This window comes from Hypomesus nipponensis, chromosome 13, assembly GCF_054491055.1.
Source record: "Hypomesus nipponensis isolate SF chromosome 13, ASM5449105v1, whole genome shotgun sequence".
NCBI classification, from domain to species: domain Eukaryota; kingdom Metazoa; phylum Chordata; class Actinopteri; order Osmeriformes; family Osmeridae; genus Hypomesus; species Hypomesus nipponensis.
In genome coordinates, this window is record NC_140373.1 from 12,790,001 (window position 1) to 12,807,327 (window position 17,327).

At 43.9% G+C, this 17,327-nt stretch overlaps 3 protein-coding genes across 4 annotated transcripts; 1 reads left to right on the forward strand and 2 right to left on the reverse strand.

Moving 5' to 3' along the window:
• Positions 1-327: 327 nt before the first annotated feature.
• Positions 328-3,558, reverse strand: pts (6-pyruvoyltetrahydropterin synthase). Of its 2 annotated transcripts, XR_014729515.1 has the most exons (7): positions 3,159-3,558; positions 2,581-2,660; positions 1,689-1,711; positions 1,506-1,562; positions 1,345-1,415; positions 813-1,007; positions 328-391 (listed from the first exon to the last, which is right to left on the reverse strand). XR_014729515.1 is itself a non-coding variant. In XM_084670114.1 (6 exons), exons 1-6 carry the CDS (start codon positions 3,248-3,250, stop codon positions 884-886), a joined length of 447 nt encoding a protein of 148 aa, XP_084526240.1. In that variant the 5' UTR covers positions 3,251-3,555; the 3' UTR covers positions 328-883. The 2 variants fall into 2 exon arrangements, 1 of the variants encoding a protein (XP_084526240.1); XM_084670114.1 differs by having other exon boundaries at positions 328-1,007; positions 3,159-3,555.
• Positions 3,559-4,392: 834 nt separating this feature from the next.
• On the forward strand, positions 4,393-7,609 carry rcvrnb (recoverin b). Its single transcript, XM_084670820.1, has 5 exons — positions 4,393-5,834; positions 5,946-6,083; positions 6,247-6,397; positions 6,797-6,908; positions 7,328-7,609. The coding sequence occupies exons 1-5, from the start codon at positions 5,467-5,469 to the stop codon at positions 7,444-7,446; spliced, it is 888 nt and encodes a 295-aa protein (XP_084526946.1). The 5' UTR covers positions 4,393-5,466; the 3' UTR covers positions 7,447-7,609.
• A 209-nt stretch (positions 7,610-7,818) lies between these two features.
• glp2r (glucagon-like peptide 2 receptor) lies at positions 7,819-15,401 on the reverse strand. The gene is made up of 13 exons (XM_084670818.1): positions 15,234-15,401; positions 13,342-13,438; positions 13,156-13,260; positions 12,490-12,590; positions 12,111-12,217; positions 11,428-11,584; positions 11,010-11,169; positions 10,748-10,808; positions 10,538-10,604; positions 9,704-9,792; positions 9,271-9,409; positions 8,974-9,015; positions 7,819-8,644 (listed from the first exon to the last, which is right to left on the reverse strand). Exons 1-13 carry the CDS (start codon positions 15,327-15,329, stop codon positions 8,249-8,251), a joined length of 1,617 nt encoding a protein of 538 aa, XP_084526944.1. The 5' UTR covers positions 15,330-15,401; the 3' UTR covers positions 7,819-8,248.
• Positions 15,402-17,327: the final 1,926 nt, after the last annotated feature.

Genomic DNA, 17,327 nt, shown 5'->3' on the forward strand with positions numbered 1-17,327 from the left:
TATAATATATACTCTGACAGTAGATTTTGACACATGTCCCAGAGGTTACAGTGTACTCCTGGTACAGTAAACCTTACCTGCCCAGAAGAAAGAAAATATAGAAGAGTCTTTGTATATTCATACTACGTCAAATAAGAAATTATCTGAAACTCATCCAACATATTTCAGAGAGGATCATTTAAAGGAGTAGAGGAACATCGTTGCAGGTTGGTCCATCCACTGTTACTGTAAACTACCCTGGAGGAAGAACGCTCCAATCCTCCCCCCTAGTGGTCATCTTAAGTAAAGCATCTTCCGTACTATGAGAAGTTATACTTAAAAGACACCTTTAGTTTAACCTTACGTTTTTCACTTTTATTGCAACAGAGACTTCGGGATGTCACAGCATCAACTGTCAATAAGAGTACACAAAAAACATATTCAACGTTATTCAAACTTAACTCAAACTTAAAATATTATTTAGGTTTTTAGAATTGGTCACGTTGGATGGACTTGGGTAAAAAAGCTAAAAGATTGTTGTAGATTTACAATTTGTCAAAAAGTCCACTTCAGGTCACTTTAATACAGCCATGTATTAAATTAATTTAACACTGAAAATAGACAAATTTGGCAAACATACTTTTTCATCAATAACACAAAGTCAACTGGTCTAGCCGTAAAGTGTAAAGTGACCTTTGGGTTTTGGTTAAAATCTCATCTATACATATTCAGCCACAACTTAGATTGTGTGCATTACACACACCACAAGCTTTACATTTCATTATACATGGGACATTTCCCTCCCACTTAAAAAAAAAAAAACATCTCTTAACTCAAAACTGAAAACCCACACCCAGCGCTGAGCGTGAACTTTGACCCCTACGTGGTCGTGGACGGGTCGGCCTCACTCTCCCCGGTACACTACAATGTTCTTGTCCGTCTCGTGGATCTTCACCTCGTAGAGAAGGCCCGCAGGGATGACCGTGCACAAGTTGTCCCAGATGAACACTGCCACGTTCTCTGTTGTGCTGCGTAGAGAGGCACACAGTCACTTACATTTTTATAATATTATTCTAATCTGATCCATAAATATGATCAGGTTTGAAAATAAAAACTGCCCCGAATCAGATGGTGCATGGTTATAAACTTGGTTATAACTAAACTAGAGCTTTGCTTGGTTATAATTTATTCCACGGCTATAATTTGGTAAATAACCATTTATAACATTGTTATCCTCCCTCTGTGTGCTATCCTCTGCTTTTACTTGTTATTTTGTTGCAGGATGGTCGACTGGGGTGAGGAGGTAGTTACTGTGATCGGATACACTTGTATATCGGACATAGAAAGAGAGAGAGAGATACACACCTGACTACATCAGCAAAGTATGGGACATCCCTGTCCAAGTTCTTGTGATCCAGTGGAATCATGATTACCTCCTGAAGGAAAAACGAATGGATGTGTTATTTTATTTAATAATGAGAGGAACAAGATTGAATAAATGCATGAGTCCATGCATGACAGCTCACCTCAATGTACTTTTTTAGATCTGTGAGGTTCATGACCATGCCAGTGTGACAGTCAATCTGTGGACAGACAGAGAGAGGCTGTGAATAACTGTGTGTGTTCTAATAATCTCTGTTTTCAGTAGCCAGTCTCTTTATCATGTGAGAGGCTGACTACCTGCTTGACTGAAAAAAAGAAACACTTACTTTACCTCGCACCGTCACCTCCACTAAAAACAGAAACGTTTGTAAACAGATTAATACATGAGATAAATACAAACACACTCTGTGTTTAATAGTGATTTTTTTAAATATAGATAAGATATAGATAGTAGTGCTGTCAGTTTAACGCGTTATTAACGGCGTTAACGCAAACCCAAATTAACGGCGTCAATTATTTTATCGCGCGATTAACGCTCTTTTTGGCCTAGCAAACTTTGTAGTTTTTTTCACATGCTGTTGCAACCACTACCAACGTTAGAAAAACTACAACACCACACCGGATCTAGCTAGACCGGAAACAAAACAACAGGCACGCCAAACACTCGTTCGGCTTGCGAGCTGGCTAAAGAGTAGTAGCAGAGAGACATTCTCTGGTAGTAGGCTAACGTTACGTTTTGAGTGGATGACGAGCGCGAGATGCCGAAATGGATGCCAATAAGATTCTGAATGGAAAGTTTGCTTTTAAAAAGTTGCCAAATGGTTCTATTGACAAGACCAGTGATCTGTGTGTTTTGTCGTTGTAAACTGAGCTATCATCGAAGCACGTCCAGTCTGAAATACCACTTGATGGCCAAGCACACAGCTGATGCGAATTCTCTGCCCCCTTGTCAAAGCCAGGCGATTGCAATGTTGTTTTCAATAAAAAAAATATTTGCACAAAGCCATCCGAACCACTTTTCTATGTTGATAAGAGCATTAAAATTTGAAAAAAGATTGGGACAAAATGAAATCAGGGACATTTAGAATAGATAAAAATGTGCGATTAATTGTGATTAATCGCAAGTTAACTATGACATTAATGCGATTAATCGCGATTAAATATTTTAATCGTTTGACAGCACTAATAGATAGTAAAGTAACACTTTCTCTTACTGACCTTTGTAATTGTGTCCATGTCCATTGGGATTGTTGCACTTTCCAAATACTCTTTTGTTCTCCTCGTCGCTCAGACATTTACTGTGGAGGAGACAAGGGACAGAACAAGATTTAGAAATTCTTCTTAGTAGGCTAATTGTTGTTACCACGTTTAAACAGTTTAATACGAAAGTACTCTTCTCGTCAGTAGGCCGGGATTGTTTATTTATCGCAAGAGGACTACAAATCCCATCAGTTTCCGGAATCAAGCAACAGGTTATGTGACCAGACGTACGACAAATCCCACTACACTAAGCGTCATAACTGATTGTAATAGAAAGTAACGGGGAAAATATTGTTGTCAGACCCACGTTAGGAAAACATCTTAGAATACCATGTCAGTGTTACGACATCCGCTTCGAAGTCGGAACTACATGATCTCGACAATCCTGACAGTAACGCACGACGTTGCACGTCTGTGGTGTTACATTAGCATCCCACTTAAAACTCGGTGTTTTCAATCGTATTATTCAGTCAACGTTTCATCAACAATAAATTAATTTCTCGCCGCGGTGATTTAACGGTCACAACGTTGGCTACCTGTGCAGTCGATGGCAAGCGCTGAAAGATTGTACTCGTGTGATGTATCCAATACGCTCCGCCACATCTTTTCCAGTGCATGATTTGGCCATGATTGCAATGTAGATTAGCCAATATTGGTTATAGCCTACACATACACACACAACAGGCGACTATTACTGATAATCTTCTCAGCTGTCAAGCCGCTAGGTTATGAAGTAGGCTACTGCACGTATGAATAATCATGTCTCCTCCCCTCGGTTGGGTTTACTTTGACAAGCACAATGGGCAGCGTCATTGGTTCACATCTGTGTGTGAAGGTAGGCCTAATTATGAATGCATTCATAATCACTAATTTCCCCAAAGTAGGTTATGCAATGAGTCTCCCAAAGATCACTGAAATGAACGTGAAATTAAATCCACGTGAGCCAATAGTCACACTAACCTATCTTAATCCTGTTTAGTGCTTTCTTAGTTTTTTTTTTTCTATATTAAAATGAGTCACAGACAATTGGATTATTTACTGATCTAAAATTGGTTTTAGTTAAAGAAGGTCTTCATGCTTGATTGAAGCCGCTTAAACTCAGTGTGGCTCTCTTTCACGTGCAATTTAATCAGAAGGTCTTTAATATGTCCCAGAGTTAATCAAAGAGACTTTAGTTATTTTGATCACAAAGACAAAATGCAAAGACCAGTCAGACATTCGTAACTTTTGTAACATTTTCAACATTCACAAAGAGATTGGTCCTGTCATGGCCGGCCCAAGCCTTTATGGGGTCTTAAGCAGAATTGATTTTGGGGCCCCTCAGTGACAGGGGCGCAGATGGAATTTTTGAACTGGTGGGGACCAATTAGCTGTCAGCAAATGATTCCAACTCCATTTGTTATTTTGTGTCATATATATGTACATATATGCAATGTTTACTGCAGCTTCTGTATAGGCCTACTGAAGTGCAATACTGAGGTAACAAAAGTGAGAACGATCCTACAATCCCCCGACAAAAACTAAGAGGCTAGATCAACGTAGAATCTGTGCTCTTCTAAACAATATCATATTGTTTTAACCAGCCCCTGATTGGCTGTGAGGTTTAGGCATTAGGTGAGGAGTTTGCATGCATGCAACATATTATTGATATATAGTATAGCAATAGTCCATATTTCATTCAATTTCGCAAAACAAAAAGACATTCTCAATTTAAAATGAAATATAAAGTAACTCATTTGAACCAGACCAGCAATATTTACCATCATAAATTCTTCTTCACGTCCTCTGCCTCGGTAGAGCTAGTCGCCTGGCTAGAACTAGCTGTTGCTAGTGCCATATTTTCTGATTCTAAATCTGCATCTAGTACGTCCCATAGTAGCCTATAATTTAATTTAACGTCTTTAATGGTAAGAGACCGCGGCGCACAGGGATGGGTAATGAGCGTTGTTTAAGATCAAAATTACAATGCAACATACTTAGACATGAGATATGAGAGACCCCCCTCAGATTTTTGACTTTGTTGCTTTCATGGGAGCCAGTCCTCACTCTATGGGAGCTCGGCTCCCTCTGGCTACCACGTAATCCGAGCACTTAATGAAAAGGAGCGAGCCAAACATTACAATTTTAAGCAGCCAAAAGAACGGCCTACTAACGTCATCTCCATGACAACCAGGAAGACGCCAAGCCTAAAAGCACAAACGCCGGCTCCAAAAATACTTTAAAATAAGCATAATACACTTTTTATTTTCAAGTGTTGCAGTACTTTTGTGTGGCCAACGTTACACACGCAACATCGTCTAATCAGCTGTGCAGTTATAACTGATGCTTGTCGCCTTACGTAGGGAGAGTGGTGGGGACGGATCGGGGTCGCTAGGAATCTGTCCCCCCCGTCCCCTGTGCCATCTGCGCGCATGCTTGGTGACGCTGTATATATATAATTTTTACAGTAATGAGCTGTAATTTCATATGCTCTTGGGGGCCCTCTGGTGGCCACTGGGGCCATAATCTTAGTTCGCTTGTGCCTTGGGCCGGCTCTGGGTTCTGTCCAGTCATCAGAGATACATTTCACACAGGACATAGTCCCCCAGGGTATAACAGAACAAACACTTAGGTAACTAACTAAAGCCAATTTAATCAGGCTATCCAACAAGATCACAAGGCTCCCCTGCTGTTGCCGGGTAAGCCTGGCAAAGTCTAGCACTTTTAGAATTAGAATTAAAAGAACGTACATACCCGTTCTATGAGCAGGTTGTGGGTTCTGGTTGTGATAATCCTGCTTCTTCGGCCTCCAGCTGTGTGTGTTTAGGCCATCAAGTCTGAGGTCAGTGCTACCTCCATGGGACTATGATTCATCCAGATTATCCCGACCATACCCATCAAATTAGGATTTATAGAGGAGGCCTCTGGTCTCAATGGTGTGTGTGTTCGGAGGACGGACTGTTGTGGCTTGGTGAGGCTGAGAACTTCTCGTCACGGTCAACAGCCAAAGAGGAGAAGTGGGAGAGGAGAGCTACGAGGAGGGAAAGAAAAAGGAAGATAGAGAAAGACAGGGAAAAAGAGAGAAGCCTAGATTCAAAAAGTGATAGAGAAATAAAAGCGGTGGATAGAGAGAGTGGAGAGATGGGCAACAGCAAGAGTGGAGCTCTGTCCAAGGACTTGTTGGAAGACCTGAAGCTGAACACTATGTACAGCGAGGAACAACTGTGTACATGGTACAAGCACCTAACACACACATCACACAAGCGTACACACACCACACACCAATATATCATGGACTCCATTGCATATCGAGTCTCTTTGTGTCTCCTCACCTCCTCTTGCAGGTACCAGACCTTCCTGAAGGAGTGTCCGAGCGGGCGCATAAGCAGACAGCAGTTTGAGACCATCTACGCCAGCTTCTTCCCCGACGCTGACCCCAAGGCCTACGCCTGCCATGTCTTCAGAAGCTTCGACTCAGACAGGTACCGCTTCTGTCAGCTACTGATTTGAGCCGGTTTGTTTACGCCATCGATTCCGTTTGATTCATTCGTAATGTCAATCACGTCTGCCTACGCGGCTGGCTAAGGCTGGTCTCGTTTGTTTTTTTGGACGACGAGACTATATACCTTGTTGAATGTGAAACAGTGATGGCACGCTGGACTTCAAGGAGTATATTGTAGCCTTGCACCTCACCTCGTCAGGAAAGACCATCCAGAAACTGGAGTGGGCCTTCAACCTGTACGACGTGGATCGCAACGGCAGCGTCACCAAGAACGAGATCCACGAGATTGTAAAGGTAAGGGTTTTAGCGGCAGTGGCTGTTTGTGGGTGTTCGGGATTGTTTGGTCAGGTGTTGAATGTGGACAACTCGGTTGCATGGATGTTTGATTTGTCCTACGGGAATGGGTCAGTGGTTTTATTAATTGATGTAAATGTCAAACAAACTGAAGTATTTGGTGCTGTCGCCATGGGTGTCATGGATTTCGGCTTTGGTGTCATCTGGGAATTCTGTCATGGAGTGAGCCAGGCCTTCATGAACATGTCATGCAAAAAAAACAACAACCTTGGAACAGACTCACTTAAGTAGTACTAGAGAGTATTATTGCAGCCAAGTAATAATAGAAAATACCAAATTCCTGACCTGCTTTTAGGTACAGTGCAACCAATAGACTGATCCCTTAAGATTTCCCCGCAGTCAATCTTCAACATGATCTCCAAGGAGAATCAGAAGAACCTCCCAGAGGATGAGAACACTCCGGAGAAGCGAACAGATAAAATCTGGGACTTCTTTGGAAAGAAAGAGAACGGTAGGTTGACGGTCTTCATCATGAGCTCATGGCATCTCATCTTCATTTGTCACTCACTTAACGACTGTTCGTGATACATCTCTAAATTAATCTTTTGGGTAGTGGTGTTTGTAGTAGTTCCTCTTAATGACTCTTTTGCTGTGTTATTTGGTCCTCAAATGAATCCCCAATGGTGTTTGTTGAATCGCTAAATGAACCCCATGTGGTGTAGTTCATCCCTTTAAATGAATCAGTTGTAGAGTTTGCCATACCTTTAAATTCATTCATTGTAGAGTTTTTCATTCCTCGAAATAAATCCCTTGCGGCGTTCGTCATATCTGTAAACGAATCAATCGTGGCGTTTGTTGTATCTCTAAACAAATCTCTGGTGATGTTCTTTGTATCTGTAAATGAATCAGTCGTGTTTTTCTGTGCTCCAGACAAGATAACGGAAGGGGAGTTCATCCAGGGGGTGATGGCCAACAAGAACATCCTCAGACTCATCCAGTTTGACGAACCCCAGAAAGTCCAGGACAGGCTAAAGGAGAAGAAGCACTAGCATTACTATTTTATTAGTATAATAATACTATTTATATTGTAGAATCATTGTTAATAGCTGTAATATTTGTCTTTTTGTTCATAGAATATTTGTGTCTGGTTTGGATCCAGTGTCTTTAGTGAAGGAGGATCCAGTACTTGCGCGAATGTATGTTTATTTTTTAAGCAGTTTTATGTCACACCTAGTTGTGTCATAAAAATACAACAGCTTTGCCATGTACCGTACAGTATGAATTTAGCTTATATATGGTGTTACATCAACCTATATACTGGAGTCGTACAAAAACCATTTCATGTATCACTATATGCTCTATGCATGACAAATATAATATACCCATCTCATCACGTGATTGTTACTTTCACACATTTTCTTTCCAAATACGAGACTATAATGTAGCATATTATTTACATTTTAACAACAAAGACATATTTTACAATTATCTGTTCGTCTTTGTATGTTTATTTTTTGTGTATAAAGGCCTGCCATTTACAATCATTATTTACAATATTTTGTACTTGGTTTTAACACTACCTAATACAACAAAGTACAAATTACACTTGACGGTAAATAGGTGTGCAGAACGGGCAGTACAAAAACACAATGTGAACATTCTAGATCTTCACTGGTACGCTACGGTATACAAATGCACATTACTTTATCACTATTCATAGAAAGTCAATCCCTGTCAAGTGGGTTTAGGGTCCATCACTACAGTACATGTCTGTAGGTGACACAGCAGTCTGAGATAGTCTGGATGGACTTGGGGAGAGATAGAGGGACGGATGGAGAGACAAGACAGGCCTCAGAACTCGCTCTCCTCCAGTATCTCCTCCATGGTTTCTCCCAGGGTGATCTCTCCATCGCTACTGGACAGACTCTTCCTGGCCAGAAACTCCAGACTCGTCGTGTCCCTCCCCCTCCCTCTCCCCTGCTGGCCCCCTGTATCTCCTCCCCCGCCTTCTACTCCTACTCTTCCTCCTCTTCCTCCTCCATCTCTCTGTGTGGACACCTGTAGCAGATGGCAGTGAGTGGGGGCTCCGCCGTCCTCGTACGATTCGCTCTGCTCAGATCCGTGTGGGCGGCGGCCTCGGGAACACTTCCACAGGTGTTTGAGGGGAGCGCCCCGGAAGCAGTTCCTGACCTGGAAGTGGTTGGTGAACAGGAATAGCTGCCAGCGCTTCTTTAGCTCAGTCTGGACCTGGACAGACATGGAGGAGAGCGGAAAGCGCTTTACTTTGGTTTGTATAATGTACACAAGCTTTAATTTAACAACGTGGCTGAATATACATGTATTGATAGCAGGGGCGTAGCTTTGTTTTAAAATGTGGGTGGGACAGCTTTTTTATAACTGAGGATGTGGCCGTATTTATTTTTTTGGGTGGCTGTTAAATGTAATGTTCTTGTCCCATGTGTAATGAGACCTATGACCCCCGGTCACACCTCCTAAAACGCAGAAGAGATCAAACAGATGTCTTTAATGTGATTCTGTGTTGGTGAATCATGCTTATGTGCTGTCTGTCTTCTCACCTCTCCATTGGCGAAACAGTACAGCACAGCTACCAGGAATCCCTGTCAGAGATCCCGAGTGTTACCACACAACACACGCATGGACGTTCAGGAACACTCACATTCTTTCTAGTCACTTTGAGGATGAATACCTTTGCATCTAACTATACTTAGTTCCCAAAATTAAAACGAGTGGGACAAAAGGTGAAAATGATTGTGTTTGTTTGTGGGATAACACTGACATCAAAATGGAGGAAAACCAAAAGGTATTGTTGCCCTGATTTCCCCTTCCAGCCTAGGTTTGTGCTCCTCTCCCACCTGGAAGGAGCTGAGTGTCAGGTTGAAGAAGTTGCGCACGTAGCGTCCGTCGCCCTTGACGCACTCGTCTATGAACATGGCAAACACCATCTCGTGGAGCCCCAACAGAGGAATCAGAACCAGGGTGGCCCGGGCCAGGCTGGGGGGCAAGGGAAAAGGGGCGTGCATGGCAGGGAAGGGTGAGGGGAAAGAGGGGAGAGAGCGGGGTTGAGGGTGAGTAGGGGTGAGGGAGAGGGTTTGTGGAATTGGGGCAGTGGGGGCAGGGGGAGAGGGAGAGGGGTGGAGGTTGAGGTGAATGGAAAGGGGTGAGGGAGAGAGGAGAGGGGCAAGAGGCAGACACATACACTGTATTGAACTGCAAATAATGGACACAAAGATCACTGTACTGTATTGATAATCCATCAAGATGTTTGAGTCAGAGCAGCAAACCTACCTGTATCTGTAGTCTGTGAACTTCACCTGATCAGCTTTTAACTTGGACAGCAGCAGCATAAGGATTTTGATGAATATGACGAAGATGACCTGCAATGGAAATTCCCAGTTCAGGAAGACATCTACTGCATATCTGTATTTATACTCCACACATAATTAAACAAAGATGTAGTCGGATAAACAACCAACAAAGTGGCAGGAGAAAAATCTAATAATTTTGTAATAATATTTCATATCTAATCATTGGACTGTCATATACATAAACGTGTTTTCGTATGATTCATAATGCAGTATGTGCTTTTTGTGTGGAAATTCTGACTGGAATTTGACTGGAACTGTGAAATAAACCATGACATTTCCTATCTGATGAATGCGCATGTGACTCCTAAAGATCACGTTTCCCTCCTGCCTCCAACTAGCCCTGAGTCATGATGGATCACGAGAGCCACCATCAAATCCACCCTGAAATCAGCCTGGAAAAGTTCAACAGGCCAGAGGTACGTTCACTGCAGTGGCCCCTGTGGCCCATGCCCTGTGACTGTAAGGTCAACAAACGTCATCTTACAAGAAATGTCACACACGGCTTCACGGTTAGCCAAACATATCAACATATGATATCAACATGTTTTAGCACGTGATTTCAATGTATGTCATTAGCATATCAATATATGATATTGGCATTTCAACATGGGATATTGATATGTGAAATCAACATGTGATATCAACATTTCAACATATGATATCAGCATATCAACATTCTGAGTTATTAAATCAACATGTGATTTCATCAACATATCAAAAACAAATCCCCGGTGTTTGCCGCAGTTCGACTCACCAGCACGGACAACGTGATTGGTCCTCTAATGATCCACCAGATCAGTCTGCTGGTGTTGACCCAGCACCTGGGAGAAACACTCAGGTGAGCCCGGTCAGGACCAGAAACAATCAGACCGCTGACACTGCCGTCTCTCAGTCTCTCAAGAGGTCGGCCTCGTCATGTTTAGTAAGTGAGTAGGAAAAAACGAGAAATGAAAGAAACACTCACCCTGTGTTTTCATACAGGATCTTGACCACCGCCCATGGCACCACAAACAGGAAAGGGGTCCCTAAGTGAAACAAGAACATTAAGGGTAGAATCCTTAATAACAAATTAGCTATTGTCTACTCTGCTTACAATTTCATCCTAGCCAATGATTTCTTGCCCACTCTGCCTAGATCTCTACCCCAAGCCAATGAGCTTTGACCTGTTCAGCCTATAACGTTAATCCTGGCCAATGAGCTTTGGCCAATTCATTAAGGAACCCTACCCCAGCCAATGAGCATGTATCTCTTCAGCAGCCGTCTCTTGGTCAGCACGGCTGTGAAGAGGAGGGTGTGGAGGAAGATGGCCTCCACCAGGAGCCAGAAGAAGCTACAGGCCACAAAGTACTCCATGAACACCTTGGAGCCCTTACACAAAATCTGGATCTGGGCAGGCCACAAAGTAGACAGACAAAACAAGACAGACGACACAGTATGGATCAGATACTAGATTGACAATTGATAGATTGATTACTAGTCATGCATAAAGAGAGACATGACACAAACCACTGTAGAGATACCTTCCACAAAATCAACCTCGTAACACAACATTACTTTTCAGTTTGATCTGCATTTTTTTTTTTACTAATCGCTCAAAAAACGTTGGAAAATGTAGCATCATTCATCCACTGGGATTCTTTATACCGTGGAGTTGGAGTAGGCCTTCCACCCAGTCTCATCTTTGGGCAGCTTGGTGTAGGTGAAATGAAATAGGATCTCCTTGGTGATGACTGCCAGGGCCCTCAGGATGAAAGACAGGAACAGGTTCATGTGGATGTAATTCCTAGCACAGTGGAGCTTCCTGAGGGAGGAGCCAACACAAACAGCCTCTGATTCAGAAGCCAATAGCAAACAGGACAGATAGCTGGAACACTGGAGGGGTGATTCCGGAACAGGGTCATTACGGGTCTAGAATGTTCTTGGGTGTGTGACACCGTGAATTGTGATCTGTTTTGAGACATGTGTTTGGATGAAACTCTTCATCGGCTAGGGGGAGGATGGATCTGAGATCACAGAGAAGGATGGAGGCGGTATTTTGAGAGACGGTATTTCCATTGCGTTCAAAAATAAGGAGGGATTCGGTTTAGAGAGGAGGCATTGAGGCAGTGTTCAGAGGGAAAGACAGACTGTGTTTAGGAGAGAAGGAGACATGAAGGCAGTATTTAGAGAGACGGAGAGACGAGGCCAAATTCTAGGAAGGATGGTGTGGAGAGCGAAGGAGGGAAGCGCATGTTTTGGGACAAGGGAGGGACGGAGGCAGCAGACGGCGTACGTTCCAGTGGGTGTGACGGAGAGGTGGACAGGGATGATGCAGGGATGATGCACACCTGAGCAGCCCCATCAGCAGAGTGGCCAGGGAGAGGGAGGACAAGGACAGGGAGTAACCCACGAGGGAGATGACCCTGAGAGCTGTCTGCCGGAACATCTCATCTTCCTGTTGCACACACACACGCAGGCACACATTCACACACACACACACACACACACACACACACACACACACACACACACACACACACAAAACACAAGACAATATATACAAATGGTTTATTTTTGTATCATTCCTCATCATCACACGACATGGGGCAGTGGATACATCGTGAAGCGCTGCGTTGTTTTGAACACGTTCAGTTGTTGAGCTACAGATTGCAGGAAACATGGAGCTTTCAGAGTGCACCCACAGGGCTCTTGCCACCCTCTCCTTACCTCCTCTTTGAAAAAGTGTGGCTCCTGACATTCTCTCTGATCGCGGTCAGACCGCCAGCTCCCATTGGCCAGACACTCCTGGTAAACGTTCCTGGAGGCGTCTGCGAGAGGAGGGAGGGGCAACATGTCTTCATTTGGCTTTCATCCATAGCGACCAATGTCTATGTAGTAAGTGCAGCAGATAATCATCTGTAGCGCTAAGGGATGGCCTGTGTTGCTAGAGGATCTGAGGTATTGAGGTCTGACAGATTATCAGTGCTGTAGCGGTGGTTTGTGAGGCCTGGGGTGGATTCCTAAAAGGAGGTTATTTGACTCCCCAGCTGACATCCAGCGTTGTAGCCACGTTGACATTAATTTGCTGCTACATTGTTTGCCAGTTGGAGAGCTAACTTACCCGGTGATGTCGCATAACCCGCTTTCCGGAACACTCGCCTGTTCACATTGCCCCCAACAAACACCAACACCAAACATTGTAGTGTTGGCTGTTGGGTGTAGGATCTTTGGAAAGATAACTGCTTTTTTTTCACGGCCCCAACACATGCCAACAGGCATATCACTCCAAACCAACACAACCCAACAACTGTTGGCTGTTGTCGTTTGCTTGGGCAGTGGGAACTGGCCTTAATTAGAGATGAAGAGATACGAGAAACGCAAGTGTTTGCTTACCTTCCTTGATCCATGGCAGGTATGAGGGACACAGGACCGACACGTTCCCTGGAAAGGAATGAGGCCAGCACACAAACCTGTCAAAGGTCCCGTTACAGAAGGTTCCTGCAAGGCAAGGTGGGAAGAAAGGTCACATGCCCGGTTGGTTGGTGAGTTGAAACGCCCCAAAGCGGACAGGAATCATACCGCTTTGTGTGGGAGTACTGGCCTCCAACGTTCTGGTGCAGTTTTCCTGGTACTCAGTCCGTTTAGTTATCACGCTCTCCAGCACGGAACCCATGACCTGTCGCGTATTCAACAGACAAACAGCACAGAATACATCAATATCCCTTTATCAAGCCAGGAGTCTTTGTCTGTCTGTGGATTGATTATCTCACAAACTGGGTTTATGGAATATGGAAGGTGTGTGGCTCTCCAGACCCAAGGGTGTGCAAAGTGAGCGTGCACAGTTTTGAGATGCAACAAACAATTGGAAGTGTATTTGATGTTAAGGCGGCGCTATTGAACGATGCAGGCCACTGGCCATGAGGGAGTGTCCGAGGGTTGACAAACATTTGACATTTCCTGGCAAAATGTGTTCGCTTGCAACCTGGACGGACAGTTTAAAGAGGTGACTGCGAATATATTAACGGGATCATTTTGCTGTATTAAGGGTCGCTTTCACCTCTCTCTGTCGCTCTACAGTGGCCTACAGCAAGTCAATTAGAACTTCATAACCGTTCAACTCGCCGGCAATGTTACCAAAATGAACGTTGTCTCTGCCATTCCTAGAGTAGGCCTTTTGGATTGAGGGAAAAACTGATCAAGCTATTGAGCGAATAGGGCTAATCGATTTGAAATTAGAAAATGTACAAGAGAATGCACACATTCTATCAAACCAGCAAACAGTCACAATGTAGTAGCCTAGTAGATCCACAATGGGCACTGTAGGTCTACTTCTATCTATAATTCCAGAAACCTTTTGTGTTTGTGTTTGTCTGTGCCACCAAATCAACTAACATTTTATGAACTGGCTGAATCATGGGCACAGACACTTCATTATTTAACACCAACCAATGGGATGACAATACGTATCCTATTATTTAATTCAACTGGAGAGTCAGGGTTGAAATTCTTCCAGTTGACCACTTGGGGGTGGTAAACAAGCAGGAGTCATTCACGGTACCTATTATAAAACTGGGTTAGGGTTGGGGTTAGCCTTGTTTTACAGGTAAACATTTACACAAAAAAAGTTCATGTGGTATAATATTTACCAGAGATTACATGAGGAATGAGATGGTGAGATTCTTTTTTTTCTTTTTTTCAACGCTTTCAAATTACAGGTTTTTACAAACTGATTTCTGTCTTTCAGTCTATCTGTCTGTCTGTCTGTATGTCTGTCTGTCTGTCTGTCTGTCTGTCTGCCTGCCTGTCGGTCAGCTGGTCTGTCAGTCAGTTTGTCCGTCAGTCAAACTCCCTCTCTTCTCTTTTTTCTCTCTGTCAATAAGTAAGGAAATGTTCTAGGTCCTGACCCATTCCCCAGATCCTCACCTTGACAGTATCAGGAGGAGTTGAGAGAAGATAGAATGCTTTGAATGATAAAATGTTTCTCTTCAACACACACCTCACAAGTCACATCAACAGGCAGCCCAGTCAGAAATCACTTTAGATTTCACGATGTAGAAATACCATAGATATGGAAATGCCAGACACGTAGACATGACAGAGATTTAGGGCTTCGTGTCTGTGTGCCGTCTGAATCGAAGCATCATTACGTCGTTACAGCTCTCCAGTGGCATCTGACCTCATAAACAATCCACGGAATTTAACTTTAGTACATTTCATATGCACTTTTATCTCTGTGTGTTTTAGTTCACTGCCAAGAGTTGTGAAGCAATGAATTGGGAACTAATGGTCTACAAAGAAAACCTGTATTCATTATGCTTCACAATAACTTTAATATAGACAGTTGTCAACAATTTAATATAGACAACTTTACCAACTTGATCAGGTTGTTACGTATTACAATAATTGCTGTGCATGTGTGTCTGTGTGTGTGTCTGTGTATGTGTGTGTGTGTGTGCAGTTGCCAGTCCTACCTGCACACTGCAAAGTAACAGCATGAGTGGTGATAACAGTGTGGTTGTGCCCGCTGCCCAGTTCCCTCTATGCCAGGCAGGTGATGAGAAAGACATGGCACTTTGTTTACAGACAATCAATCGTATAGGTGGGTTGCCAGGTTTGCCAGCTCATGCCACTTTCCGGAACCCTCCTGCCCCTGCTTCCATGGCGCTCATCCTTGGTTCGTCACTCGTTGTCCGCGCCACTCACAGAAGCAATGCATGGAACTCCCTACACCTCTCAAACCAGCGAGAGAATCTGTTCCCTTTAAACGGGAGGTCAACGTGATCTCATGAAATGTTGTACTTCCTCGGTTAGCTGTTGCACGCTGGGTAGCTGAATTGGGATGGAGCAGAAAAGAGATAACTGCCTCCCAAAGACACAGCTATCCAGAGCTGTTCTTGGAATGGGATTTGCTGCTTTTGATGTTTTTTCAGTCTTCTATCCGTGAGTTACTGTCAAAGGTGGGATGTGCCAGGTAAAACTCTCCTCTGATTCTCTTTGACCGTGCTTTCATTATTAAGTTAAACCTCTCCAGCTGCTCCCTCAATCCTCTGATAGAAGCATGTATTTCTTCTAATAGATTTCCTTCAGAAGTTGTCCTTAGTTGTTTCTGGCAAAAGTTATTTTGGTCGCGCCTGTCAGTGGCGGAGTGTGTTTGGTTTGGTTGTCCTTGGCTGGGGCGCTGTCCAGAGGGCTGCTGAGAGGGGTGGGGCCTGGTTGTCTTCTCTCCTCTCTGTTGACCCGTCGGAGACTGCGAGCGTCTGGGGATGCTCAGCTGCCACTCGACGCCTCCCCCAAACAATCAAGATCAGGCCGCTCCTCCCCCAACCAATCAAGATCAGCCCTGGGAGACGCTGCAGTGCTGGAGTAACTTGGTTGCCCAGGAAGAGAACACATGGGAGAGAGTGGTGTTGCACACGTACACGTACACACACACACACACTTGACACACATGCACGCAAGAATGCATCCCCACATCCATGCATGCACGCACAAGTAGAGACACGCATTCACATATGCACGCCTGGAAGCCAGCAAAACCAACGGCACGCACACACTTGTGAGGAGGACACCCAAAACGCACACACAGAACCTGAACCCAAAAGTGTGTGTTGACCCCACCCGACAAAGAGAAGAGAATGGGAGGCAGCTTTATGTGCTAGGTTTTCTCCCAGTAAGAGGACTTCACCTTGACTATTTGACACTAATGGAGACTCTGTGTGGTCTAATGGATCCACAAAAACAGACTTGTCTCTGTAACCAAACACAGACCTGGGCAGGAGGCAACACAGCTCGCCCTGCTACGAGTTGTTGCTGTTTCATATTTACATTCTGCTCGCGCTGCAGCGGTTGAACAACGCTGAGAAAAATCACATTTACATCTACGTTGGACATTCTAATCATTTAGGAGGTGCTGCCCCCCCCCCCCCTCCCCTAAGCAACGTACAGAGAGTGCATGTGGAAAGTACAGCAGGAGATCAATGCACAGAAGTGTATGGTTCTAACATTTCGGTGGTCAGAGTCAAGGAGCCACAACACGCAAATTAACTTAGAATCTTAATATCATGCAGCAATAACAGGAAGATACGTTTCAAAAGAGCTATCAATATTGAAACAAGCAGAACAGGCCTTTTCAGTATTATGGCTGTCCATGCCGGCATAATATCACACCAAAACAGCATTCATGCCTTCATAGAGGCACACAATAAAATGACACCGTGACTCATTCAGCAATGACAATGCAGTAGCAAGCATAAATCTGATGTTTGTCGATGTCAGAAGAAATGAAAATAAGGAACAAATCAAAAACGCTGAAGGCTACAGATGAAATAAAGGCCAACATGGAGGTCTCCGTCGTGTGCCTGCCCCGGGAAACCCACACCATTGTGTAGACCTCTCATCATTCCCATGACGAATGACAAACTCGGAGGTGCCAATAAGCACAAGCAGTACCTTAAACAGCAATCGGATTCGTTTATATGAAGTGGAGGCAACATTTGCAATGCATCAACCGGATTAATTGCGTTCATAATACTCAATAATACTGAGTGATCAACTGCCTGGACCCA

What these genes read in the sequence shown, in the direction of transcription:
- pts (XM_084670114.1), bottom strand. Translation starts at nt 3,250, where the DNA reads ATGGCCAAATCATGCACTGGAAAAGATGTGGCGGAGCGTATTGGATAC. An exon ending in ACATGGACACAATTACAAAG is followed by an intron (nt 1,712 to 2,580) that starts GTCAGTAAGAGA and finishes TTCTGTTTTTAG; the next exon opens with TGGAGGTGACGGTGCGAGGT. An exon ending in ATCTAAAAAAGTACATTGAG is followed by an intron (nt 1,416 to 1,505) that starts GTGAGCTGTCAT and finishes TTTTTCCTTCAG; the next exon opens with GAGGTAATCATGATTCCACT.
- rcvrnb (XM_084670820.1), top strand. Translation starts at nt 5,467, where the DNA reads ATGATTCATCCAGATTATCCCGACCATACCCATCAAATTAGGATTTAT. An exon ending in AGAAGCTTCGACTCAGACAG is followed by an intron (nt 6,084 to 6,246) that starts GTACCGCTTCTG and finishes AATGTGAAACAG; the next exon opens with TGATGGCACGCTGGACTTCA. An exon ending in AGATCCACGAGATTGTAAAG is followed by an intron (nt 6,398 to 6,796) that starts GTAAGGGTTTTA and finishes ATTTCCCCGCAG; the next exon opens with TCAATCTTCAACATGATCTC.
- glp2r (XM_084670818.1), bottom strand. Translation starts at nt 15,329, where the DNA reads ATGTCTTTCTCATCACCTGCCTGGCATAGAGGGAACTGGGCAGCGGGC. An exon ending in CACACTTTTTCAAAGAGGAG is followed by an intron (nt 12,218 to 12,489) that starts GTAAGGAGAGGG and finishes TGTGTGCAACAG; the next exon opens with GAAGATGAGATGTTCCGGCA. An exon ending in ATACATGCTCATTGGCTGGG is followed by an intron (nt 10,809 to 11,009) that starts GTAGGGTTCCTT and finishes TGTTTCACTTAG; the next exon opens with GGACCCCTTTCCTGTTTGTG.